Source organism: Chiloscyllium punctatum, chromosome 9 (genome assembly GCF_047496795.1).
Source record: "Chiloscyllium punctatum isolate Juve2018m chromosome 9, sChiPun1.3, whole genome shotgun sequence".
Lineage (NCBI taxonomy): Eukaryota > Metazoa > Chordata > Chondrichthyes > Orectolobiformes > Hemiscylliidae > Chiloscyllium > Chiloscyllium punctatum.
The window spans coordinates 73,823,610-73,851,599 of NC_092747.1; the positions used below are offsets into that span (position 1 = coordinate 73,823,610).

The following is a 27,990-nucleotide window of genomic DNA, read 5'->3' on the forward strand; positions in this document are numbered from 1 at the left end:
TAAGATTGCTAAGTCCCCAGGGCCAGACCAGATTTTTCCTAGGCTGCTTCGGGAATTGACAAAGGAGGTTGCTAAGCCGTTGGCGAAGATCTTTGCTTTTTGGAGGATTGGAGGAAGGTGAATGTTATTCCCCTTTTCAAGAAGGGGAATAGGGATATCCCTTGCAATTACAGACCAGTCAGTCTTACATCTGTGGTCAGCAAGGTTTTGGAAAGAATTCTGAGGGATAGGATTTATGACTCTTTGGAAAATTGTAGAGTGATTAAAGGCAGTCAGCATGGCTTTGTGAGGGGCAGGTCATGCATCACATATCTTATTGAGTTCTTTGAGGAGGTGACGAGACAGGTCGACGAAGGTCAGGTAGTGGATGTGGTATATGTGGACTTAAAGGCATTTGATGAGGTTGCCCATGGTAGGCTCATTCATAAAGTCTGGAGGTATGGGATACAGGGAGATTTGGCTATCTGAATTCAGAATTGGCTGGCTGGCAGAAGGCAGAGAGTGGTTGTAGATGGAAAGTATTCTGTCTGGAGGTCAGTGGTGTCTTGCAGGGCTCTGTTCTTGGGCCTCTGCTCTTTATAGTTTTTATAAAGGAGTTGGATGAAGTGGTTAAGAGGTGGTTTAGTAAATTTGCAGATAAACAAAGGTTGGAGGACTATTGCAGGCTGCAGCGTGACATAGACAGGATGCAGAGCTGGGCTGAGAAATGGCAAATGGAGTTCAACCTGGATAAATGCAAAGTGATGCGTTTTGGAAGGTCGAACTCAAATGCTGAATATAGATTAAAGACAGGATTCTTGGCAGTGTGGAGGAACAGAGGGATCTTGGTGTTCAAGTACATAGATCTCTCAAATTTGCCACCCAAGTGGATAGGGTTGTTAAGAAAGCATATGGTATTTTGGCTTTCATTAACGGGGGATACAGTTAAGAGCCACAAGGTTTTTCTACAGCTCTACAAGACCCTGGTGAGACCACACTTAGAACATTATGTCCAGTTCTGGTCACGCTTTTGTAGGAAAGATGCGGAGGCTTTTGGACAGGGTGCAAAGAAGGTGCAGCTTGGACTGGAGGGCTTGCCTTATGAAGAGAGGTTGACTAAGCTCTGACTTTTCTCTCTGGAGAGAAGGAGGAAGAGAGGTGACCTGATTGAGGTATACAAGGTAGTGAGAGTCAATAGCCAGAGACATTTCCCCCAGGGCAAGATTGACTGGCACGAGGGGTCATCGTTTTAAGATATTAGGAGAAATATATAGAGGGGATGTCAGGGGAAGGTTCTTTACGCAAAGAGTTGTGAATGCATTGAATGCGTTGCCAGCAGTGGTGGTGGAAGCAGACTCATTCGGGACATCTAAGCGACTGCTGGACATACATGGGCAGCAGTGAATTGAGGGGTGCGTAGGTTAAATTATTTTACATTAGGATTAATCCTTGGCCTGTTCTGTGCTGTACATTTCTATGTTCAATGTTCTATAATTCAGGAGCAAGCACCTGTTAAAGGAACCCTTGGTGGAATTAACCAGAGTACAAAAACAAATTTCTGGAGAAACTCATCAGCTCTCTTAGCATCTGTGGAGAGAAAGCAGAGTTAATGTTAAGACTTCAGTGACCCTTCAGAGTTCTAAAGGAGGGTCACAGGACCTGAACGTCAATAGTCTGGTGGTAGTCAATAAAAAACATTTCTTATTATTTGGGCTTCTTGTGAAGCCAGCAAGAGACAGAGTGTTCCAACATCTTCATGTGGACTACAGTTTACAGCCAATTCAATTCCATTCTCCCAAGGCCTACTGATCGTAGTTAACTGGAGATGGAAATGTGACCAATGACCAGAATGATCCCAGGAATGAAGGGTTTGTCATATGAATAGTGGTTAAGGACTCTGGGTCTGTAGTTTGATGGAGTTTAAGAATGAGGGGGGTGTCAACCTCCTTGGAGAGGTAGAGACCCATGCTTCCACGTGTTTGGGTGCTGTGTTCTAGGAAAGATTGGAGAGTGATAGAGCTTGGTACAGCAAGCTCATCCATTCCAACCAGATATCCTAAATTAATCTCGTCCCGTTTACCAGCATTTGGCCTATATTCCTCTTAAACCCTTTCTTTTCATACACCCATCCAGATGCTGTTTAAATGTTGCATTGTACCAGCCTCCACTGCTTCCTCTGGCAGCTTATTCCATACATATACTACCCTCTGGGTGAAAACTTTGCCCCTTTCAAGGTGATAGGGGAAAGATTTAAACCAATGATTTCTAGTTTTGGAGTGCGCTCCCCCCCATCGCCAAGAAAAACACCTCAGCTGTCATGATCTTTTAAACCTCTATAAGGAAACCCTTCAGCCTCTGACGCTCCAGAGAAAATAGCCCCAGGCTATTCAGTCTCACTCTATAGCCCCTCCAACCTGGTCACATCCTTGTAAATCTTGTCTGAACCCTTTCAAGTTTCACAACATCCTTCCTATAGCAGGGAGACCACAATTGCATGCAGTATTCCAAAAGTGGCCTCACCAATGTCCTGTACAGTTGCAACATGACCTTCCAACTCCTACACAATGCACTGACCAATAAAGGTAAGCAACCTTCATTATCATGTCTACGTGGGATTCCACTTTCAAGGAACTATGAACCTGCACTCCAAGGTCTCTTTTGTCCAGCAACACTCCCAAGTACTTACCCTGATTGGCCTTTCCAAAATGCAGTAACTCACATTTGTCTAAATGCTAAACACCTGCTCGTCGTCGATCCAGTAGTCCATCTGATCTAAGTCCCATTATATTCTGAGGTAACTTTTCTTTGCTGTTCACTACACCTCCAATTTTGGTGTCATTTGCAAACTTAGTAACCATTCCTTTTATGTTCACGTTCAAGTTATTTATATGAATGACAAAATGCAGTGGACCCAGCACCAATTATTGTGGCGCACCTCTAGTCACAGGCCTCCAGTCTGAAAAGCAACCCTCCACCACCACCCTCTTGTCTCCTACCTTTTAAGCAAGTTCCGTAAATAAATTGCTAGTTCTCCCTATATTTCATGTGATCTAACCTTACTAACCAGCATGAGAAATCTTGTCGAACACTTTGCTGAAGTTTGTATTGTTCATGTCCACGCCCTGCCCTCCTCAATCCTCTTTGTCACTTCTTCAAAAAAAAACTCAATAAAGTTAGTGTAATGTAGAAGAATTTTACAAAACTAGTTCTAGAGGTGGGAATCTTTGAAAATAGGAAGAAAGCTAAGATAAGATATGATCGAAGTTTTTAAAATTGAACAGTTTGGATAGCGTAGGTGAGGAGAAGCTGTTCCAGTAAAAGGAACTAGAACGGGGGGTATAGATTTGAAGTGATCCGCAAAAGAAGCAAGAAAAGATGTCCTGGGGCAGGGTCACCGGACCTGAAACGTTGACTCTAATTTCTCTCCACTGGTGCTGCCAGACTTGCTGAATTTTTCCAGCAATTTCTGTTTTGTGTGTTCTGTAAGACTTCTGTTTTTTATGACAGATGTATCTTTTGGTAAAAGTAAAGTGGAATGGAAAGGACACGTGTATGGTACAGATTCAGCGTATGGTACAGATTCAGCATATGGTAGAATACGCTTGCTAGCTATTCAATGTGCGTTCATTATGATTTCTCAAGTGTTTAAGCTTGTACATGAATCTACTGAAAATTATGTTTCTGTTTCCCTCAGAAAACTTTGGAAAAACTGAGAGCTATGAAAAGACATCGGTGATGCTCTACAGTCAGAATCAATCAAGAACAGCTACAACTTTGTTCATACCTGTGTTAATATATAAATCTCTTCAATCTGCTTTAATATTAGTAAATCATAGGTACCTTATTTGTAATTTTATCTTTTAAGATGAATCTTAAGAAATTGCATCTGAATGGTGACTAGAATTTTTCTTTTTGTAAACTTTATATTTGGGGTTTATATATAGGAAGAATTTACACACTACATTTCATACAGTTACTTTCTAGACTTTTTTGTATAAATTTTAAACATTGCTTTATATAAATTGGAAAATTGATTTATTCTGTTGAATTACTCATTCGTGATTCCTTTTTTTTGTTCATCTGTAGCACATCCACAACATTAGTTTTTTACGTGGAAGTTTCCCATTGTATCAAGTATTGCTTAGCATTGCTGTGACATGAACAGGAAACATTGTGCATAATATCAAATGCTACATTTTATGTAAATCTGTACAGTGTCCAGTGTACTAATTCTTGGATAAGTACCACAAATAAGAAGATTACAAAATCTGTTGGACTACCTGACTGTTGGAGATTAATTGATAGTTTACAGAATCGAATCAATGGGGTTCTAGTTTAAAGTCTTTTTGGTCGCACTTACTATCATTTGACAAAATACCTGATGGTAGACAAGCCCTCTCCTAGACTTAGAGTACTGATTGGGAGATCACGTGGGGAGTAAATTTCAGAAAAGTGGCCAAGTTGCATTTGTTTGGATATTATTGTTGGACTGATGAGCCACAGACCCAGCCTAATGCTCTGGGCCAAGAGGATGAATCCCACCACAACAAATGGTGACATTGAGTTTTACAAATTTAGAATTTTTTTTTCAAAATTCAAGTAAAACCAGATTTACTGCTCCAGTAATTGTTTTCTTTTCCCAAACAAAGACAATACAGTCATGATATGGCAGTGGACTGATAGATTACACTTTATCAACCCTTCGAAGTAAGGTACATCAAGTATTGGAGTCAAGTGTTTGTCAGGTGATCGTGCTTGCCAGGCTGCGGCAACCTTTGAGAAGATGGGCCAGAAGAGGAAGACTACCTAGGTAAGTGTTCGCTAACATTTAGCTTTAATCAGTGGTATAAGTGAATTATCTCAATTGTCACTGATGATATACACTTTTGTCTCAAATTTTACCACATCTAATCCGCTACTTAAGGAGTTTCAAGTTTGAATGGTCAACTGCCTATAATGAACCAGTGATTCTAAATCCCAAAGTCTTAATTTACCCAGCCAGCCACTTGCTGCTTACTTAATCCACCTTTTCTGACTTTGCTATGCCTTGCATTTATTTATACAGTTGCATCTTCAAACTCCATTGAAATTAACCCAAATCTTTGGCTTGTGATTTTAAAAGGAAGTACATGCACTTTTATTTGGGCAGAAGGTTGATCAAGGATATGAGGAAATACAGAATAAGTTTGCAAGCTACAGGTATAGAATGGGGCAATGGATCTGACAGGATTGCTCTAGAAAGAAATAGCATGGATTAAATGGGTTAAATAGCTTCCTCTGATGCAAAGAAATCTGCCTCTTTTCTCAATAGTTTCCTGAAGCTTCTGTAATTTTTAACTGCAGCATATCTTTCAAATTATTTTTCTGTAGTTTCCCACCCACATCCAGAATCCCACCTGGCTTGAACTCCTACAGCATAAAGCTGCACCTCAGCAGAAATGAGAGGAAGTACATCTAGGGGAGATGCAGATTGCTTGTGTGGGAATTGGAAGGGTCCTTCCCTGTTCTTCCACCTTCTCCCATTTCACTTGCTTTAAATCCTATTACATCTCTAACTTTTTTCATTCTAGTGAAAGGACATTGACCTGAAATGCTAATATCCCACTAATGCTGTCAAGTCTATTGAATATTTGTGATTTGTTTTATCAAATTTATGGTATTTTGTATTATTTATTTAACTACAACTTCTTTCCCACACATGCCCATCTTGATGAAGTTCTGATCTCTCTGATGGAATTTCTATTGATCATTTTTTTACTTGTTTTACCATTTGCTTTCTGTTGTTTGCTCAGTTATATAGCAAAACTTATGTTTCCAGCTACATCTGTCTTGGTAACCGTTTAGCTCCAACTTGCTCCACATGGATTCAAAATAACATTTTGCTCTTTAATTGTCTGTGGATCCCAAGTATAGGTATCTCCTAAATATTCAGCATTCCTTAACTGCTAATTATCACCACATTCCAAGGTCCACACTCAATACAGTACACCACCCTATGAATGCTTGACTGTTCTTCAGCACTGAGTCACTGTCAAACCCATGCTAACTTGCAGTTTTATTTTGTCCTTTAAATCATACAATCCTTTAACAATGAAGGGTAAAAGATCGCAAGATCCAAAAATTCATGGATATTAACACACTTCAGTCTTTCTGTATTCTCCCTCATAATTTCACTCCTCCTCTCTATGGATTCACTGTATACTCTGACCTCTTCATCATGACCCTGTTGATCTGTATTTAAGAAAAGTCCACGAGACCTAGGTCACTGCTTCGTCCTTTGCAACTAGATCCTCAACTTCCTGAACCATAGCCTCTCAAATTGCGGTCTAAGGAACAGCAGCACCATGACAATCCTCAACACTAGCACCCCGCATGCCTTTTTACTCAACCCCTTACTGTACTCCATGTACACTCAATTTTAGGGCCAAAGTTCATCCAAATTCCATCTATAAATTCGCTGATGATACCATCATTGTAGACCGAATATCAAACAATGATGAGACAGAACACAGGAAAGAGAATGCTTGGTAGTATGGTGTAAAGATAACTATCTCTCCCTCAACATTAGTAAAACAAAAGAGCTGATCAATGACTTCAGAAAGCAAGGAAGATGTCCCTATCTACATCAATGGTGCTGAGGTAGAGATGGTCAAGAGTGCCAAGGAATGACCAACTATCTGTCTTGGTCAACAGGCACAATACCTCTTCTCCCAAAGGAGGCTAATGAAATTTGGTTGCTGCACTTTTCCAGCAACACATTTTTCAGCATAAGGACTCTCACCAACTTTTACAGCTGCATCTGAATGCATCATATGGCAACCTCTCTGCCTAGGACCATAACAAACTACAGAGAGTTGTGAAAATAGCCCAGACCATTATGCAAGCTAACCTTCCATCTGTTGTCTCCATCTGCACTTCTCACTGCCTTGGAAAGGTCACCAATATCAAAGACCCCCTCCTGCCCTAATTATAATCTCTTTGATCTGCCTGTACTACATTTAAAAAAAACAAAATTTTTCACTGTACCAAAGGTACAAGTGACAATAATAAATCAAAAAAATATCTGGGCACCATCCATACATGCTCCCACCATAAAGAATTTTGAACTTGGCACAATGCTGACCACTTCTTCCAACACCATCACCTGCACACCCAGTTCTTCAAGCAGAAGTCCTCCCCACTCAGTAATTCAGTAATTAAACCTTTTACTAAGGCATCTTACCTGCTCTTGATCTTTGCAGTGACAACTACCAGCTGACACTCCCCATCTCAATTTCTCTACTTACTTCACTCTAAGTGCAACCCTAACATGAATATCAAATCTGCTGACAACTGTAACCTAGATCATGGTGAATCATTGGGTAGGTGATCAACTAGGGATATTTTCCTAATCAACCTATTCAGAGATGCTATTAAACACCTCTGGAGCAGGTGAGACTTGAACCCATACCTTCCAGCTTGAACAACTGAGACATTCAGCCTGTAGTTGTCTGAACTAGCCTGAAACAGAAAATTAATGAGGTAAAGAAGAATTTGCTGACAATGAGACTACAGATTTTGTTTGATTAGTGAATAACTGCCAGGAGGAGGTCTTGAAGAGAACCAGTGCTATCAGGACAGGGTGTCTACCAAACCTTGAGTGATAATGTGTAGCAGGTGTATTCTACCTGTTACTACTGAGTCACTGGCACTAGAGTCATGGGCTATGATAATGAAATCATGCTATTATAACTGTCAGAGGACAGTAAGGAGGTACATTGAACAATAACACTAATGGAAGAAGCAAACCTTTTTGAGACCAAACATTGTGAAAAGTGTAACCTGAGTACAGACTCAAAGACTGCAGCCTGATGGTGAACCTGGCCAGTTCATTGTGTTCAGGTAATGTTTAGGTTAAACCCTGGAAGCAGTTTCTTATAGTAGTGTAAAACAGAATTTGAGTTATTTGAGACAATAAAAGTATTGTGACATATAGTTAAAGTTAGATTAGATTAGATTACTTACAGTGTGGAAACAGGCCCTTTGGCCCAACAAGTCCACACCGCCCCGCCGAGGCGCAACCCACCCATACCCCTACATCTACCCCTTACCTAACACTACGGGCAATTTTAGCATGGCCAATTCACCTGACCTGCACATCTTTGGACTGTGGGAGGAAACCGGAGCACCCGGAGGAAACCCACGCAGACACTGGGAGAACGTGCAAACTCCACACAGTCAGTCGCCTGAGGCGGGAATTGAACCCGGGTCTCAGGCGCTGTGAGGTAGCAGTGCTAACCACTGTGCCACCGTGCAATTTATAAATTTGCCCAGTGATCAATGCAGTGGTGAAGCTCTTATTATGTAGTGATCTGACCTCTGACTTGCAGAGGTCCTATGGCAACCCTCCTGACACTTTCTCTCATTTCCATATGGGCTTTAATTATGTAACTGAATAATGAACTATTGTTTCCAGGATTGTCACTGACCTCCGCTCGAAGAACTTCCTTTCATGGCTTCTTAACCTCTTGGCCCATCAATCCTGAACAGCCCAATTATATTTTCTTCCAAAAATAGAAAAGTATATTTTATATATATTTTCTTTCCACCTGTTGCTACCCCCCCCCAAATACTTGATTTCTGCCTAACATCCGATTAGTAAAGAAAATTAATAAAACAAATAGATTGAGATGGAATGATATTATTGCAGTATTGATAGGAGTACTGGCGTGCATGTGCAATGTTAACCTTTGAAATGCCTGTAAACAAAGCCTCCACTGGATGGTTTTCACAATCCCTACTAGGATGGTCTCCATGCACCCCTACCCCCTTCAATCTGGATGAACTACCAGTCTCATTGAATAACTTCACCTTTAACTGCACTTACCTTTTTCAAATAAAAGCTTTTTTTTTCCTTGCATATGTCCGAGCTATGCTCACCTTTTTTGTGAGATATTTCAAACATTCTTTGTTCAAGCTCCATTCACGTCTCCCCTTTCACTTACACAATTATCAAGCTACTGGAACATGAAAGTGTTGAAGTGCAATGAACCATGTTGTGTACCAAAACAAGCCTGGCTCTATGCAAATAGAGAGGGTTATAAAATGCCACTCTCACAATGGAACTGACAAGTGCAGAAGTATTACATGCTCATTCACCACCCTCACCTTAACAAACGCCCTTATAATATGACACAGTGGCAATAGAACTAAAGATGACATACAGCTAGTGGTTAGGATCTGGAATGCACTGATCAGGTGGAGCAGGTACAAACCTGCCTTTTGAAACAAATTTGGATGACCCCTCAACAGAAAGCAGAAACTATTTCTATAGCAAAAAGATAGGAAAGTAAAAGTGAGTTGGTCCTGTAAAGTTCTGGCATTGACACAATGGACGAAATGGCCTCACTGTACCTTTTCTATGATTTTATTGACTTTGTTTGAAATCCACGTATTTTCAAAATTTTTATTATCATCATTTGGTCAAAAGCCTGCAGGCAATCAGCCTTTTTAAAACAGGACTCCCTGATTTAGAGTTGTTTAATTCACATTCACTGAGCTCCATTATGTAGGAATCAGATTAATTCTTATTCCTGGACTCACTGATGTAGAATTGCTTTGTTCAGAGTCAGTAGCTTCACATGATGTAGATTTGGTTTAATTTTCATTAGCTGTATTTTCTTCAGTGGAATGGGCTTGTTCACATTCACTGGGTTCCCTAGATACCGGATAGTTCCATGTGCACACTGGAAATCAAATTATCCATCCACATATGGGCTCAGTCCTTGCACCAATCTCTTCAACATATATACCAATGACTTCCTTCCTATGAAGTGTTATAACCCACTGTAGTGACTATAAGTTGTGCTATTCCAAAGTAGTGCCAAATGCTAATGTTTTTTAAAGCACATTACTCCAATTTGCCTAATTTTCAGCCCAAAGTTGACAAAGCACTTAACAGGTTTATGTACTGAACAATAGTTTTTATTTCTTACGTTACACTATCGCTACAGGTAAACGGATATAAACCATTGGCATTTAACAATTCTAAAAATCTCCCTATAAACTCCCCTTTTACACATACACAGACATTTATTGAATATAGATTATTGGTGGAGGTAGAAAAACTGTAAAGTCAATTCAGTGGTGTTTGCTTCCCAGTTCTGATCTTGAGATGATTCTTCAGGTCGTTGTTCAGATGTCTTTCACTGGTTTAAAAGAAATACAGAATTACCAATTAATTTGGAAAATGTCTCTATCAATTCAGCTTCTCGGCTGGGAAAAGATGTCCATCCTTCCTTTTCTTTTCTGCAATTTGTTTCTAGCTCCGAGATACCTGAGAACCAAGCACCCAGTTCTTGACAAGGAAAAGGTCTCTGCCACTGAAAAATGTTGTGGAGGTGCTGGTGTTGACTGGGATGGACAAGGTCAGAAGTCGCACAACACCAGGTTATAGTCAAACAGGTTTATTGGAAATCATAGAAATTAGCGAGTTTTGAGAATATTTGAAATGATAGAAATATAGAAGATAGGAGCAGAAGGAGGCCATTCGGCCCTTCAAGCCTGCTCTGCCATTCATCACAATCATGGCTGATCATCCAACTCAGCCTAATTCTGCTTTCTCCTAATAATCTTTGATCCCATCTGCCCCAAGTGCTATATCTAGCCACGTCTTGAATACATTCAGTGTTTTGGAATTAACTGTGATGAATTCCATAAGCTTACTATTTGGGTTAAGAAATGTCTCCTCACCTCCATCCTAAATGGTCTACTCTGAATCTTCAGACTGTGACCCCTGGTCCCGGACACACTCACCGTTGGGAACTTCCTCCCTGCATCTACCCTGTCTAGTCCTGTTAGAATTTTATAAGTCTCTATGCAACCACCCCTCTTTCATCTGAACTCCACTGAAAACAATCCTAACCCAGTCAATGTCTCCTCAGACGTCAGTCACACCATCCCTGGAATCAGCCTGGTAAACCTTCACTGCATTCCCTCAAGCAAGAGCATCCTTCCCCAGAAAAGGAGAGCATCTGAGGAGCAAGACAGTTGATGTTTCAGGCTTAACCCTTTATCAGGACAGGGGAGGAGGAAGGGAGCTGAGAAATAAATAAGGGGAGGGTGTGTTGGGCTAGGGGAAAGGTAGTTAGGATGGCAATAGGTGGGCGAAAGTAGGAGGTGATTGTGATAGGTCAGTGGGAAGTGTGGAGCAAATAGGTGGGAAGGAAGGTCAACAGGTCAGAGCCAAGTTGGAGATTTGGAGTTGAGATAGGTTTTTGGGGGGAGCAGAGATTTTAAAACTGGCGAATTCAATGTTGAGGCCATGAGGTTGTAGGCTCCTGTGGCAGAAAATGAGGTGTTCCTTCCCCAGTTTACAAGTGGCCTTGGTTAGGTGGTAGGGGAGGCCCAGAATAGACATGTCATGTTGGTGTGGGGGGGGTGGTGGAAAGAGAGTAGAAATGGCTGGCCATAGGAAGGTGGGGTTGATTGGCACTTACGGACCAGGAATATTTCCTGAACTGTTATGTGAGTTTGCACTCTGTCTCTCCAGTGCAGATGAGACTACATCAAGAGCAACAGATGAAGCAAATACGTTGAGCATATTCAAGCATGTGCCTTCAAACCCCACCTCAGTACTCAAATCCCACCCTCCCCAACCGCTACAAGGATAGAATTCCCCCCTACCCCCACTCCGGTCCTCAGATTCTACCCAACTAATCTCCAAATCCAGTTTATCATCCTCTGCCATTTTCACCACCAAAAATATTTTTCCCTTCCCAACCATTTCTGCATTCCGCAGGGATTGTTCCCTCCATGACTCCCTCATTGAGTCCACACTCCCTGCCAACCGCCTCTCCACACCTGACACCTTCCTCTGCAAAACCTGGTGCGAAACCTGCACCCACACCTCTCACCTCCATCCAAGGCCCCAAAAGGATCAGTCCAAATCCAGCAAAGAGTTATTTGCATATCCTCAAATGTCATTTACTGCATCTGTTGCTCTCGATGTGGTCTCCTCTAATTGAAGAGACCGAGCGCAAACTCACGTAATGGTTCAGTGAACATCCCTGATCTGTACAACCCAACCAACCCTACCTTTTATAGCCATCTATTTCAACTCCCCCGACCACTCCATCCATGATATGTTCATTCTGGGTCTCCTCCATTGCCTAAGCAAGTCCACTCGCAAACTGAAGGAAGACCACTTCATCTTCCACCTTGGCAGCTGACAATTACATGGTCTCAACACTGAATTCACCAATTTCCAAAATCTCCCCTCCTCCCCTCCTCTCCCCTCCTCTTCCCCCCACTCCCCCCCCAATTCATCCCAGATCCAACTCTTTGACTCAGCTCCACTGACTTGACCTACCTGTCCATCTTCCTTCCTGCTTATCTGCTCCACACTTCCCACCAACCTATTGCAATCAACTCCCACCTTCACTCACCTATATTCAACTACCTTTCCCCTAGCCCTACATCCCCATTTATTTCTCAGCCCCCTTCCCTTCCATTCTCCTGATGAAGGGTTAAGCCCAAAACATCAACGCTCTTGCTCCTCAGATGCTACCTGACCTGCTGTGCTTTTTCCAGCACCACTTTTTATTGACTGACTTCTCCAGCATCTGCAGTCCTCACACTCTCAGAAAAGGAGAACAAAACTGCACACAATATTCCATGTGTGGCCTTACCAACACATCTCTGCTCCTGTACTCAAAACCTCTCACAATGAAGGCCAACATATCATTTGCCGCCTTTATCACCCAGCTGTATCCGCAGTTTACCTTCAACAACTGGTGCACACAGCCATCCAGGTCCTACTGCACACTCTCCTCTCCCAGTTTACAGCCATTCGGGTAGTAATCTGCCGCCTTGTTTTTGCTTCCAAAGTGACCTTGCATTTATCCAAATTATACTGCATCTGCCATTGATTTGCCCACTCATCCAACCTGTCCAGACCATGCTGAAGAATCTCTGCATCCTTGTCACAGTTCACTCTCCCACCCAACTTGGAGATGTTTCATTTTTGTTCTCTCATCCAAATATTATTATATATTGTGAATAGCTCAGGTCTTAGCACCGATCCCTGTGGCACCCCACTATTTACTTCCTCCAATTTGAAAGGTACCATTAATTCCTACTCTGTTTCCTCTCTGCCAACCAGTTTTCTATCCATCTCAATACACTTTGCCCAGTCCCATGCACCTTAATCTTCACAATAATCTCTTATGCAGGACTTCAAATACTTTCTGAAAGACCAAATATACCAAATCAACTGGTTCCACCTTGTCAAATCTACTAATTACATTTTCATAGAACTTCAAAAAAATCTGTCAAGCATGATTTCCCCTTCATAAATCCATGCTGACTGTCTGATCCTGCCACTGCCAAATGCTCCACTATGAAGTCCTTGATAATGGATTTGAGAATTCTCCCTACTACCAATGTTAGGCTTACTGGGCTGTTTTCTCTCTACCTCCCTTTTTAAATTTTGGAGTGACATTAACTACCCTCCAATTTTCAGACACTGTTCAAAGTCTATAGAATCTTGATCTGGAGGTGCCGGTGTTGGACTGGGGTGTATAAAGTTTAAAAATCACAACACCAGGTTGTAGTCCAACAGGTTTATTTGGAAGCAGTAGCTTTTGGAGCCCTGCCCCTTCATCAAGTGGTTGTGGAGGATAAGATTGTAAGACAGAATTTGTTGCAAAAGTTTACAGTGTGATGCAACTCAAATTATATATTGAAAAAGACCTGGATTTTGCTATAAATTCTGTGCCTTATGATCTTATACTCCACAACCACCTGAAGGAGGTGCAGTGCTCCAAAAGCTAGTGCTTCCAAATAAACCTGGTGTTGAATGATTTTTAACTTTATACAATGCTGGAAGATGACCACCAATGCAGCCACTATTTCTAGACCACTTCTTTAAGTACTCTGGGATGTAGATTTATCAGGCCTTGGGGATTTATCCACCTTCAATTCCTATCAATTTTCCCAGTACCATTTTCTGCTAATATTGATCTCCCTTAGTTTTTCCCTCTCACTAAATCTTGCATTTGCAATCTTGTATTGTGTTCTCTTTTGTGAAGACAAAACCAAAGTATATATTCTGTTAGCCATTTCTTTGTCCACTATTATACATTCCCTCATTTCTGTCTATACGGTACCTAAATTTGTCTTCACTAACCTCTTTTCACGTACCCTATTGTAACTCTTGGTTTCAGTCTTTATGTTCTCTGCAAGCTTATTTCTGTACTGTATTTTCCCCTTCATAATCAATCCCTTAGGGTCCTTCTTTGCTGAATTCTAAACTACTTATTATTTTTCTTGGCCAAATCGTATACTACTTCCTTATTGGATATGATCTCTAATTTCCTTTGTAAGCCATGGATTGGCCCTATTATCTATTTTGCTTTTGTGCCAGATAGGAATAAGCAGTTGTTGAAATTCCCCCAAGCATTCCTTGAATGTTTGCCATTGCCATTACTATCATCCCTTTAAATAACTCTCCCCAATCTATCAAGACAAACTCATGCCTCATATCTTCATAGTTTTCTTTATTAAGATTCCGCACCCTAGTCTCCAAATTAAGTACCTCACTCTCCATCTTGATAAAAAAATTCCATCATGTTATGGTCACTCATCCCCAAGGGGTCTTGCACAGCTGGTTTGGCAATGATTCCCTTCTCATTACATGGTACCCTATCCAAGATGGCCTGCTCTCTAGTTGGTTTGTCCACATATTAGTTAAGAAAACCATCCTGTATTCACTCCAGGAATTCCCCTTCTACAGCACCGTGGATAATTTAATTTGCCCAATCAATATACAGATTACAATCATCCATGATCACTGATATTCACTTATCACATGCATTTCTAATTTCCTGTTTAATGCCATTCCCACCATTATCACTGTAGTTTGGGAGTCTATATATGACACCCACTAATGTTTTTTGCTCCTTTTGTATTTCTCAGCTCGACCCATATAAACTCCATATTATAGAGGTGCCGGTGTTGGATGGGGAGGGGTAGACAAAGTTAAATATCTCACAACACCAGATTATAGTCCAACAGGCTTATTTGGAAATACTAGCTTTCGGAGTGCTGCTCCTTCATCAGGTAACTATGGAGCAGGATCATAAGAAACAGAATTTATAGCAGAAGATTACACTGTCATGCAACTGAAACAATATAAAGAGGAACCTCAATTATCCAAAGACACGGGCAGGGAGTATATCACTCGGTTAATTGAATTCCAGATTATAGAATGTCGAATAACAGTCTAGCCAAGCATCGGGATCTTGCGAACTTGACGGATTATCCAATATTTGGACAATCAAATGCCAGATAATCAAGGTTCCTCTGTATTGAGCAAACCTAGACTGCTATCAAGTCATTCACCTTTTACAATGTGTTGTGGGTTTCAGTTCATTAATATGTAAATCCCAGAACTTCTTTCAAGTCACACTTTCAAGATAATTTAGGATTTTATTTTATAAAGTGACATATCAGCTCAGACAATGCATTAAAGGTGTGAAGTTAGAGTCTATCTGTATCCCAATTTTGAGTCAGACTGGGTCTAAGTAGGAATTTATAAAATGTTACATGGATTGACTGCCTGCAGATTGTGCTTTTTGAGCAAAATAGAATGTATCTGTGAATACAATCCTGCAAATACAAATTCACCCCATAGACTTCCATGTGGTTGTGCATCTATAAGAGAGAGTGTTATAGTGTCTGCATGTGAGTTTCAGTGCACGTGAGAGTGTGTGTCAGTGTGTGTGATGGAGTATAAGCCCATGAGAAAGTGAGGGATGTACGTGTGCATGTATACAGAGTGTGTGTATGAGAGAGGGTCTGCATGAGTGTGTGTGTGTGTATGTATGAGAAAGTGTATAGTGTAATGAGGTCACCTGTAGTGTGATATAAACCCAGGTCCCAGTTGAGGCCATCCTCCTGTGTACCGAACTTGGCTATCAGCCTCTGCTCAGCCACTCTGCATTGTTGCATATCCTGAAGTCCGCCTTGGAGGATGGTCACCTGAAAGTTCGAGGCCAAATGTGCCTGATTGCTGAAGTGTTACCCAACTGGCTATTGTGTCACAGTGTCCATTCATCATTGTTGTAGGAATTGTTTGATCTCACCAATGTACCATGCCTCGGGGCATCCTTGCCTGCAATGTATGAGATAGATAGACAATTTCGCCAAGTCACAAGAGTACCTGCCCCTATGAAAATAAAGAGCATGAAAGCATGGGAAGGGTTAAAGCATGAAAATCACTGGCAATCTGTAGAAGGCAGGATGGGATAAGAATAGTAGAATACTCTTACACCAATTAGGAGAGTAAGGTTAAGGCTGAAAGGTCGCTATGGAGAGATGAGATAACACAACAGAGAAACTTGCTTTATTACTTAAGTGTTATGACGACACTTAAATATTTGAAACATGAAATTAAAATATCTAATTAATAGTTAGTAGAGTCAACTTGAGACAGAAGACTATTGTAATAGATGCAATAGCTAAATATTTTTCACGACAGGTTATTCTGGAATGGAAGATCACTGTAGCAGAGTTAGCAATAAATATCTAACCGTGACATTAGAATAACATTAAGTAGAATGTACAACTAAAGAGATGATGGGAACTAATGTCACTGGTTTATTGTGTAGCTAGAGTGAGGTACTTAGCTTATCAGCATGTCCAACTATATTAATCAAACAGAAACATCATATAAAAAAATAAAAATCTACAGACCCAGAGGTTCGTGGGCATTCGAGAATCTGCTTTCTCAGTGTCACGGTTTTTTGTTTGCAAATAAAAGACCTACTTCTTGAAGAACCCTCTGCATTTCCTGGTGATTCTCTAATATTTTTTCCACAACACCGCATACATGGGGTAGATGGTGTCCCCATGTGGAATGGTAGTATCCACGTCAACACACTGTCACATCTTGTAGTGGTTGCCTTGACAGGGTTGTACAGTGTTATGATCAACTCGGTAAAAACAATGACTGCAGATGCTGGAGACCAGATTCTGGATTAGTGGTGCTGGAAGAGCACAGCAGTTCAGGCAGCATCCAACGAGCAGCGAAATCGACGTTTCGGGCAAAAGCCCTGCATCAGGAGTAAAGGCAGTGAGCCTGAAGCGTGCAGAGATAAGCTAGAGGAGGGTGGGGGTGGGGAGAAAGTAGCATAGAGTACAATGGGTGAGTGGGGGAGGGGATGAAGGTGATAAGTCAAGGAGGAGAGGATGGAGTGGATAGGTGGAAAAGAAGATAGGCAGGTAGGACAAGTCCAGACAGGTCATGGTGAGTATTACTGAGCTGGAAGTTTAGAACTAGGGTGAGGTGGGGGAAGGGGAAATGAGGAAACTGTTGAAGTCCACATTGATGGCTTGGGGTTGAAGTGTTCCGAGGCAGAAGATGAGGTGTTCTTCCTCTAGGTGTCTGGTGGTGAGGGAGCGGCGGTGAAGGAGGCCCAGGACCTCGGCAGAGTGGGAGGGGAGTTGAAATGTTGGACCACGGGGCGATGTGGTTGATTGGTGCGGGTGTTCCAGAGATGTTCCCTAAAGCGCTCTGCTAGGAGGCGCCCAGTCTCCCCAATGTAGAGGAGACCGCATCGGGAGCAATGGATACAATAAATGATATTAGTGGATGTACAGATAAAACTTTGATGGATGTGGAAGGCTCCTTTAGGGCCTTGGATAGAGGTGAGGGAGGTGGTGTGGGCGCAGGTTTTACAGTTCCTGCGGTGGCAGGGGAAAGTGCCAGGATTGGAGGGTGGGTTGTTTGGGGGCATGGACCTGACCAGGTAGTCGCGGAGGGAAAGGTCTTTGCAGAAGGCAGAAAGGGGTGGGGAGGGAAATATATCCCTGGTAGTGGGGTCTGTTTGGAGGTGGCGGAAATGTCGGCGGATGATTTGGTTTATGCGAAGGTTGGTAGGGTGGAAGGTGAGCACCAGGGGCATTCTGTCCTTGTTACAGTTGGAGGGGTGGGGTCTGAGACCGGAGGTGCGGGATGTAGACGAGATGCGTTGGAGGGCATCTTTAACCACGTGGGAAGGGAAATTGCGGTCTCTAAAGGAGGCCATCTGGTGTGTTCTGTGGTGGAACTGGTCCTCCTGGGAGCAGATCCAGCGGAGGCGGAGGAATTGGGAATACAGGATGGCATTTTTGCAAGAGGTAGGGTGGGAAGAGGTGTAATCCAGGTAGCTGTGGGAGTCGGTGGGTTTGTAAAAAATGTCAGTGTCAAGTCGGTCGTCATTAATGGAGATGGAGAGGTCCAGGAAGGGGAGGGAGGTGTGAGAGATGGTCCAGGTAAATTTAAGGTCAGGGTGGAATGTGTTGGTGAAGTTGATGAATTGCTTAACCTCCTCGCGGGAGCACGAGGTGGCGCCAATGCAATCATCAATGTAGCGGAGGAAGAGGTGGGGAGTGGTGCCGGTGTAATTACGGAAGATCAACTGCTCTACGTAGCCAACAAAGAGACAGGCATAGCTGGGGCCCATGCGTGTGCCCATGGCTACCCCTTTGGTCTGGAGGAAGTGGGAGGATTCAAAGGAGAAATTGTTACGGGTGAGGACCAGTTCGGCCAAATGAATGAGAGTGTCGGTGGAAGGGTGCAGTGTTATGGTCAATGCTGTCCTGAGGGCTGGGCAATTTGCTGCGAATAATGGTCTGTTTAAGGTTTGGTGGTTGTTTAAAGACGAGAAGTGGAGGTGTAGGGAAGGTCTTGGTAAGGTGCTCATCCTCATCAATAATACGTTGCAGGCTGCAAAGAAAGTGGTGTAGTTTCTCCACTCCTGAGAAGTACTGCACAATGAAGGGTACTCTACCAGTTGCATCCTGTGTCGGTCTCCTGAGGAGGTCAGTGTGGTTTCTTGCTGTGGCACGTCGGAAATAGCAATCGATGTGAAGGTGCTGAAGGACACCTTCACAAGAACAGGGTATGATGCTCAACTTATCGATTGCCAGCTCTGACATGTCACAGTGAGAAACTGTAATGATCTCAGGAGACAGACATGGGATGCAACCAATAGATTACCCTTCATTGTGTGGGAGATTAGAAATGTAGTTTCTGCAGGTGGGGGAGGGGAAGGGGAACATTACACGATCGGTCGCAGGATTCTTGCAGCATACTTAAGGCTAAGATTTTAACGAATATAGAGGTTTTTATTTAAGACATAGTTTTAAACTAAGAAATAACTTTAAAGTGTTGTAGTTGACTACAAAAGAAGCAGTAGGGGCATTTCACAATAAAGCTTATAGTATGATAAGAGAAACTGGATAAAAGAACAAGCTGTAACAAACAAGGAACAAAGAATGCAGACATACAAGGAGAGCAGGATGACCAGATAAGAAAATAACTAGAGAGAAGAAAAACAAGTGAGGTAATCGGCCTATGATAGGATGGGAATAAGAATGCTTACATGCTTTGTTTTCACGCGCATTTTTGCTTGATTGCAGAGGCGTCCCGTACGTGCAAGGCCGTAATAAATTGTTCTTGTTTCCAAGGCTTTGTCTCAGGCTGATTTGTGAGTTTGAGTTCTGTTTCTCACATTTGGGAGCCTCGTTCTGGGATCCAAAACTCCGACCGCTCGACATTCTCGGGGCGACGGGGGAGGTGCACCTCGCTGATTTCGGTGATCTCTGACTCCCTTGCTTGTCGTTCGCGGTTTGGGAGAGTACGATCCGGACTAGGAGACCCTGGAAACAAGGCGGGCAGACGCGGCAGGTTCGGTCGGGCAACTCTTGTGCACAAGACCCGGGTAGGGAAAGGTCTTAAAGGATATATCCGGCCGACCGGGGGCAGCAGTATTTGCTGCAGGAATTGCCGCAGGACGGAGCGCACCGAAATGACCAGGTAACTCTGTGCACAGACCAAGATAAGAAGAGACCTTTTAAGTATTGCCTTGGTGGTCAGGACGTACAAAAGTACGGGGAATTGGCGATATATAAAATAAACCATATGTCGGTAGAAAACAGCCCGTGTCAGAAGGGCTACTGAGGGTGCACTTCGTAACTAACTTATGGCCAGAAAAAGGGAAGCTCAACATGTCTGTGAGACACGGTATGTGAGAGAGAGAGAGAGAGCTGTACAGCTAGTAGAAAGTTTAACCCTTTGTGATTCGGGTTTGAATGCACATTTGTTTGGTGGTGATTGAATGTTAACAGTTGAAGTCTCAAAAAGCATATAATTGGCCAGATTAATTAAATTTGCAATAATGGGAGGCACGGAGAGTTGCCTGTGTAACGATCGATCTGCAAATAACATTAAAGAGGGATATATCCCGCCCGACAGTTCTTTGGGGAGAATGTTGGGTAATTGCGAACACAACTCCTGGACACGGGAGAAAGATAAGGCTACAATGATAAACTATTGTTGTTTTGTTTGGACTAGAGAAAGTATCAAGGCGCCTGGTATTTTTTGGCCCAAATATGGGTCCGACGAGGATTGGCTGTGTCAAGATCTTAATATATTATGTGAACCGAAAAGAACCGTACAGTCAAAAAGAGTCCGATTATGCGGTTTCTTGGATAGGGAGCACGGGAGTAAAATTATGTCCCATATACGGAGGAATCAGGGAAAGAACACAGAAAAAGAATGAACAAGGGAAGCCACAATAGGATCCTTTAACTTGTTTGCTGCCCCCATATACTACTCCCCGGAACGAGCCTACAGCTCCCAAAGTAGAACAGAGTCCAGACACAGAAAGGGGAACGGACTCTGAACTCAAAGATGCAGAACCTAGGGGGCTCAGAATCACTTGAGCCACCACACGCAGAGATAATGGAAAGTGTAAAATTATGTCCTTTATGAGAGGTTCAGATTGTACCTTCCCCAATCGGATATGTAAACGCTCCCTTAACTAGCAGTGAAGTTAGGGTCTTGAAAAAGGAAATGAAAAGTTTAAGAGGGGATCCGGTTGGACTAGCTGAACAATTAGATCAATTCCTAGGGCCTAATTTATATACCTGGGGAGAACTGATGGCAATTTTAGGAACGTTATTTTCAGGGGAAGAACGAGGTATGATTAGGAGAGTGGCTTTATAGGAATGGGAAAAGAAGCACCCAGTTGGGGAAGAAGGGGCTCCAGCAGAACAGAAATTCCCAAATGTTGACCTTCATTGGGAAAATAATGACAGAGAAAATAGGGAGTCAATGCGGTATCTACGAGAAATGGTAATATTAGGAATTAAAGAGGCGGCACCTAGATCATAAAACTTTGTTAAGGCCTTTGAAGTACGACAAGAGAAGGATGAAACCCCTTCCGCATTTCTTAAAAGGCTCAAGGAGGCCACAAGGAAGTATTCGGGAATAGAACCCGATAATCCGAAGGCAGAGGGACTCTTAAAGGTCCAGTTTGTAACTAAATCATGGCTGGACACACAAAAGAAATTACAGAAATTAGATGGATGAAGTGAAAGACAGATGGAAGAACTGTTACGTGAGGCACAGAAAGTGTATGTGAAAAGGGAAGACGAGAAGCAGAAACAGAAAGCCAAAATGTTGGTGGTGGCAGTAGAAGAAATAACAAAAAGGAGAATGGGATCAAGGGATAACAGGAAGGATAGGGGAGGACACGAAAGACAAGGGTCAGATACCTGGGAAAGGAGGCAACAAGCAGGGTGTTACCATTGCGGGAAAGTGGGACATTTTAAACGGGAATGCCCGGAATTAGCACGAGAAAGGGAAGCCGTTTCCCTAATGACCTTAGATTAAGATTAGCGGAGTCAGGGTTCCTTCCTCCCGAGACCCACCAGGAACCCTTGATAAATTTAAAGGTGGGACCTGAAGGGGAGGAGGCAGTATTTTTGGTGGACACAGGAGCGGTCATCCCTAAGTTTTAGACCTACCAGCGTTAAATTGACTAAGGAGTATCTTAAGGTTTCCGGAGTAAAAGGCGAAGAATTCTTGGTGCCTATTTTTGAACCAACCCTAATTGGAAGAAATGATGAGTAAGTGATAGGACAATTACTATATATTCCTGACATTGGAAGTAATCTATTAGGTAGGGATTTGATTATATTGCTGGGTTTAAAAATTGGGGTGGAGGATATTGCAGTAACTGTAACAATGGCTACGTTAACACCTCGTGAAGAAAAACAAATCAGCCCTGACATGTGGGCGAAAGCGGATAACACAGGGCATCTATATATTATTCCGTTGGTGATTACGATGACTCGAGAAGACAAGACTGTTCGGGTTGGACAATACCCTATATCATTGCAATGCCGTAGAGGTCTGCAACCAGTTATAGATTCTTTGGTAAAAACTGGACTGTTAGAACCATGTATGTCGCCCTTTAATAACCCAATACTGCCCGTCCGCAAACCATATGGAACCCATCGATTAGTGCAGGATCTTAGGGCATTGAACCAAGTGGTTCAAACACAACACCCGGTGGTACCTAATCCATATACTTTGCTAGGCAAAATACCATATAACCACCGCTGGTTTAGTGTAATAGATTTAAAAGATACATTCTGGGCTTGTCCTCTGGCCCCAGAAAGCCGCAATATGTTTGCTTTTGAATGGGAAAACCCATACACTGGTAAAAAACAACAGTTCTGATGGACGGTACTTCCCCAGGAATTCACAGAATCACCTAATCTATTCGGGCAAGTACTGGAACAGGTCCTGGAGCAACATAAAATGCCTCAGGGAACGTCATTGTTACAATATGTGAACGATTTACTTGTATCAGGACAAAAGAGAGATGACATGAGCTTAGCCACCTGACATGAAACTGTTAAATTTCCTAGGGCAACAGGGTTTAAGAGTATCTAGGAATAAACTGCAATATGTAGAGAAAGAGGTGAAATACTTAGGACACCTTATTAGTGAGGGCACTAAGCGCATTAACCCTGAGAGAATTAAAGGGATAGTAGAACTGCCCCTTCCGACCACCAAACGAGAATTATGAAAGTTCTTGGGGCTGGTGGGCTATTGTAGATTATGGATAGAAGCATACGCCCAAAAAACGAAGGGGTTATATTACAAATTGATAGAATCTGACCATGAAAGACTGCACTGGACAGAAGAGGAAAAGGAAGGGTTACATGAGTTGAAGCGTAGTCTAATATGAGCTCCGGTGTTGGCCCTTCCCTCCCGAGCGCCACAATATAGTTCTTTAAAAACTTATCATTGAACTCCACAGTTGGTAATTCCCCTTTTCCACCCAAGAAAGGTAATCCAAACATCATTTCATAAGGAGAGAGGCCAATATCACGCCTAGGCACATTCCTAATTTGTAGCAACACGATAGACAGACATTTTGTCCATGGTAATCGAGTCTCTAGGACTAGCTTAGACAATTGCTTCTTTAAGGTTTGATTCATTCGTTCCACCCGTCCAGAGGAAGGCAGGTGCCAAGGAGTGTGGAATTCCCAAGAGATTTCTAATCCCACCATTAGTTCTTGTAGGATCTTAGAGGTAAAATGGCTACCTTGGTCTGAATCTATACTTTCCACCACTCCATATCGAGGAATTATATGCTCTAAAAGAGCTTTCACTACTCCCTTAGAGGTAGCTGAGGACATTGGAAATGCCTCCACCCACCCAGTTAGGTGATCCATTGGGACTAATAAGTACTTTTGTTTCCCTGCTGGTGGTAATTCTGTGTAATCTACCTGTATTCTTTGAAAAGGTCTTACCTCAGGGTTTCTTCCACCTCTTGGCCCCCTTCTCGTTACTTTCTTATTAATCTTTTGGCAAGTCGGGCATACCTGCTTGGCTAATGTGTATATCCCTTTACATCCATACTTCCTTAACACTATGTCACGCATAGCCTTGGTGCAAGGTGGTTAAGATGTTTCTCATGACTGATTTACTTAATAACTCCCTTCTATCCGGGAGGATAGATCTTCCTTGGGTTGTCTTAGTGGCCCCCATTTCCTGGAATTCCTTTTCCTGTTCTGTGTACACAAGGTTCATGGAAGATGACTCCACTATGGGCATGAGAACCTGTATTTTTGTTACTGTATGGCTCATAGCTGCCTCTTTGGCTACCTCGTCTGCTAGCCTATTCCCTCTTGCTTCTAGGGTGTTCCCCTTCCATTGTAAGGTAGCTGGATTTAGACAGGTGTCTGTTGCTAACACAAGGTCATCTCTCTCCATCAAGATGGCTTCATATTTTAAGATTCGTAAATCTGTCAACCATCTCCCTGCCTTTTGGTTTAACACAGTTCTAACTTGCTGGGGGGGTACTAACAACTAGCGCCCCATCAAAAGTAAATTTACGGCTTTCCTCTACCAGTAGGCAGTGGCTGCTACTGCCTGTATACATTCAGGCCATCCTCTTGAGACACGGTCCAAGATCTTGGACAGGAAGGCTATGGGCTGTCTCTCTTTCCCCCTCCTTTCTGGGTTAACACTCCTAAGGCTGCTTCATCATTTACTGTGACAAAAAGGTGGAATAAAGCAATTGTCTAGGCTAGTCCTAGAGACTCGATTACCATGGACAAAATGTCTATCTATCGTGTTGCTACACATTAGGAATGTGCCTAGGCGTGATATTGGCCTCTCTCCTTATGAAATGATGTTTGGATTACCTTTCTTGGGTGGAAAAGGGGAATTACCAACTGTAGAGTTCAATGATAAGTTTTTAAAGAACTATATTGTGGCACTCGGCTCTTCTTTGTCTGTCCTTAGGAAGGGTCTGTTGACCCAGACATGTCCACTTGAGTTTGCAGTACATCGGATATGACCAGGTGATTGGGTCCTGATCAAAACCTGGAAAGATATCAAACTGCACCCAAGCTGGGAGGGACCGTTCCTAACCCTCCTGACCACTGAAACAACCATCCGAACTGCTGAAAAAGGGTGGAGTCATCACACTCGTGTTAAGGGCCCCGTGGACGCTCCTTCCCCTTTGGTAGAGTGGCAAGCTCATCCTACAGACAACCCTCTGAAAGTCAAGCTGTGCAAGAAGAATGGACCGAGATAAGAGACTATTAAGTATTGGTTAACAAAACTGTATCCCAAAACAATTGTAAGTGTTGCATGGACTCATTTCTCCCTGGTATTCAAAGGGTTAGGGAATAGACAGATGGGGTTGTGAACTGAAATAAGTGGTCAGCTTTACATTGTCACGATAATATTGGCGCTAGCTGCTAAGGGGGGGGTGGGAAAAATTATTTTACCACTAAGTCAGAATTATGCTAAACTAAAGGGGCATACCGACTGTTGGGTATGTGCGGAGCTCCCACACCATGGGGAATCCGGAATTCCTCTTTGGTAAGTGGTATTACCGTGAGAAGTGTACAATGTACAACTTGACTTGGGCTCAAATGATACAACTTGGAGATTTGAAAGGGGTAATTATAACTTTGCGGGATGGTGCTATAGATGGCCTTAAAGGTTCCCCACCGAAAGGAGCAGTAAATACTACTTGTTTCTGTTATCAGAATGATACCGCACCCTTCCGATTAGGAAAATCATCTTGTGTCTACACCAGCCAAGCCACTGCCACGACCATTCCCCGAATATTAAACGGAACATATTGGGTTTGCGGCCTGAAGGCCTATCCATTTATTCCCGGGGAAAAATACATTTGTGCGACCGAATGTATAGGAATGCATGCATGTTATGATGTTGATCAAATACTGCCTCAAAGCCAGAAAGGCTGGAGTGGCTGCTGCTACCTTGCCTATATAATTCCCCACTTGAGGCTTTTAAAGAGAGCCCCATAAATACCTCGGAATAAACAGGGAGGAAGGTGAGTAACCTAAGGAGATCGCCTCCTCTGGACTTTGATACCTATGTACGGGACTGCTCGAGCAGGAGTAGAAATGCAAAAGTTAGCGGCTTCCCTGGAAGAGTTGGCCAACAATACTGCCGATGCGTTGGTCGAAACCCAATCCCAAGTAGCAGCCATAACAACCAAAATGATTGCCACTAGGCTAACGACCCTTCAGAACAGGATGGCTCTGGATTATATTCTAGCAGAGAAGGGTGGTACCTGTGCACTAATTGGAGAGGAATGTTGTACGTACATACCTGAGGTCTCCTCTAACATTACTGATATCTCCAAACATGTGCGAGACAAAATCGCCAAGGGAGGCCGGTAATCGGTACCGGAACGAAAAAAGGATGGGAATGGGGGAATTGGGATTGACTAACCACCTTCCCCAACCAGTCAATCTGGCTATCTATGGATTATTGATATTTGTGGGTCTGGTGGTAGGGTTCAATGTCCTAAAATGGGTAATGAGCCGACTGATGACATCCCTTGGGGAAGGAACCCAAATAAATCATCAGATACTTTTACAATCAGCAGGTGATATGCAACAAACAAAGTCAAAGAATGCTTCTAGAGTTCGAGGGAGGCACAGCACAAATGTAAAATGTAAGATTGTGAACCTCATCGCCAAAAGGCGTAAGAGAGCAGAACATAAGAAAATGGATTAAAGGAGACTTAATAAGTGCGGAAACAACAGTTTTAAAATAAAAGGGGAAATTGTAGGAAATTAGAAATGTAGTTTCTGCAGGTGGTGGAGGGGGTGTTGTGGGGGGAGGGGAAAGGGAACATTACACAAACGGTCGTGGGATTTTTGCAGCATACTTAAGGCTAAGATTTTAACGAATATAGAGATTTTTGTTTAAGACATAGTTTTAAACTAAGAAATAACTTTAAAGTGTTGTAGCTGAGTACAAAAGAAGCAGTAGGGGTATTTCACAATAAAGCTTATAGTATGATAAGAGAAACTGGATAAAAGAACAAGTTGTAAGAAACAAGGAACAAAGAATGCAGACATACAAGGACAGCAGGATGACCAGATAAGAAAATAACTAGAGAGAAAAAAAAAGTGAGATAATCGGCTTACGGTAGGATGGCAAAAGGGAGGCGTGATTCCGCAACTTGCAAACTGAGTAAGAATGCTTACATGCTTTGTTTTCGCGCGCATTTTTGCTTGATTGCAGAGGCGTCCGGTACTTGCAAGGCCGTAATAAATTGTTCTGGTTTCCAAGGCTTTGTCTTAGGTTGATTTGAGAGCGAGTTTTGTTTTTCACAATTGTCCAGTACTTCCTGGGAGTGGAGAAACTACACCATGTTCTTCGCAAGGATGCCCCAAGGCATGGTAAATTGGTGAGACCAAGCAGATGCCATGACAACAGACGCGTGGTCACCATGCAACAATCGGCAGACAGGGATGTTCCCTCCCAGTCGGGGAATACTTCAGCAGCCAGGGACATTCGACCTTGGAACTTTGGCTGACCATCTTCCAAGGCAGACTTCAGGATATGCAACAACGCAGAGTGGCCGAGCAGAGGCTGATAGCCAAGTTCGGTACCCAGGAGGATGGCCTCAATCAGGACCTTGAATTTATGTCACACTATAGGTGACCCCACTACACTATACACTTTCTCTCACATACATAGTCACACACTCACACAGACCCTTTCTCATACACACACACATATATATACACACACGTACACCTCCACACTCACCCACATACACACACACTCATGGGCTTACACTCCATCACACACTCTACCAAGAATGTGCACATAAACACACTCTCTCCGGGCACTCAGACTCATACACACACGCACTAACACACGTACGTCTATGGAGTGAATTTCCATTTGCAGATACATTCTATTCTGCTCAAAATCACAATCTGAAGGCAGTGAATCCATGTAACATTTTATAGATTTCTACTTTGGAAATAGAACCAGTCTGACTCAAAATTGGGATGCAGACACTACCATCATACCTTTAATGCATTGCCTGAGCTGAGATGTCACTTTTTTTGTATAAATCCTTAAGTTATCTTGAGAATGTGACTTTGAAGGAGGTTCTGGAATTTACATATTAATGAACCAAAACCTGCAACCCATTGTAAAAGATGAAAGACTTAACACTAATCTAGGCTTGTTTAATATATCAGCTGCATGACACTGTAAACTTTTGCTATAAATTCTGTGTCTTATGATCCTGCTCCACAGCTACCTGAAGAAGAAGCAGTGCTCCGAAAGCTTGTACTTCCAAACAAACCTGTTGGACTATAACCTAGTATTGTGTA

The 27,990-nt window shown here is 42.7% G+C and overlaps 1 protein-coding gene across 7 annotated transcripts in view; it reads left to right on the forward strand.

The window, feature by feature from the left end:
* The window catches only part of cep295 (centrosomal protein 295), a 201,025-nt gene that overhangs the window by 171,225 nt on the left and 1,810 nt on the right, over window positions 1-27,990 (forward strand). For 3 of the 7 annotated variants that reach the window (XM_072577814.1, XM_072577812.1, XM_072577816.1), the window contains exon 29: window positions 3,674-4,586. In XM_072577814.1, coding sequence (XP_072433915.1) covers window positions 3,674-3,715 — 42 coding nt within the window. In that variant the 3' untranslated portion in view covers window positions 3,716-4,586. Of the gene's footprint in view, window positions 1-3,673; window positions 4,587-4,628; window positions 4,790-27,990 lie in introns of those variants that run through there. The other 4 variants (XM_072577813.1, XM_072577817.1, XR_011961542.1 and 1 more) reach the window with 3 other exon arrangements.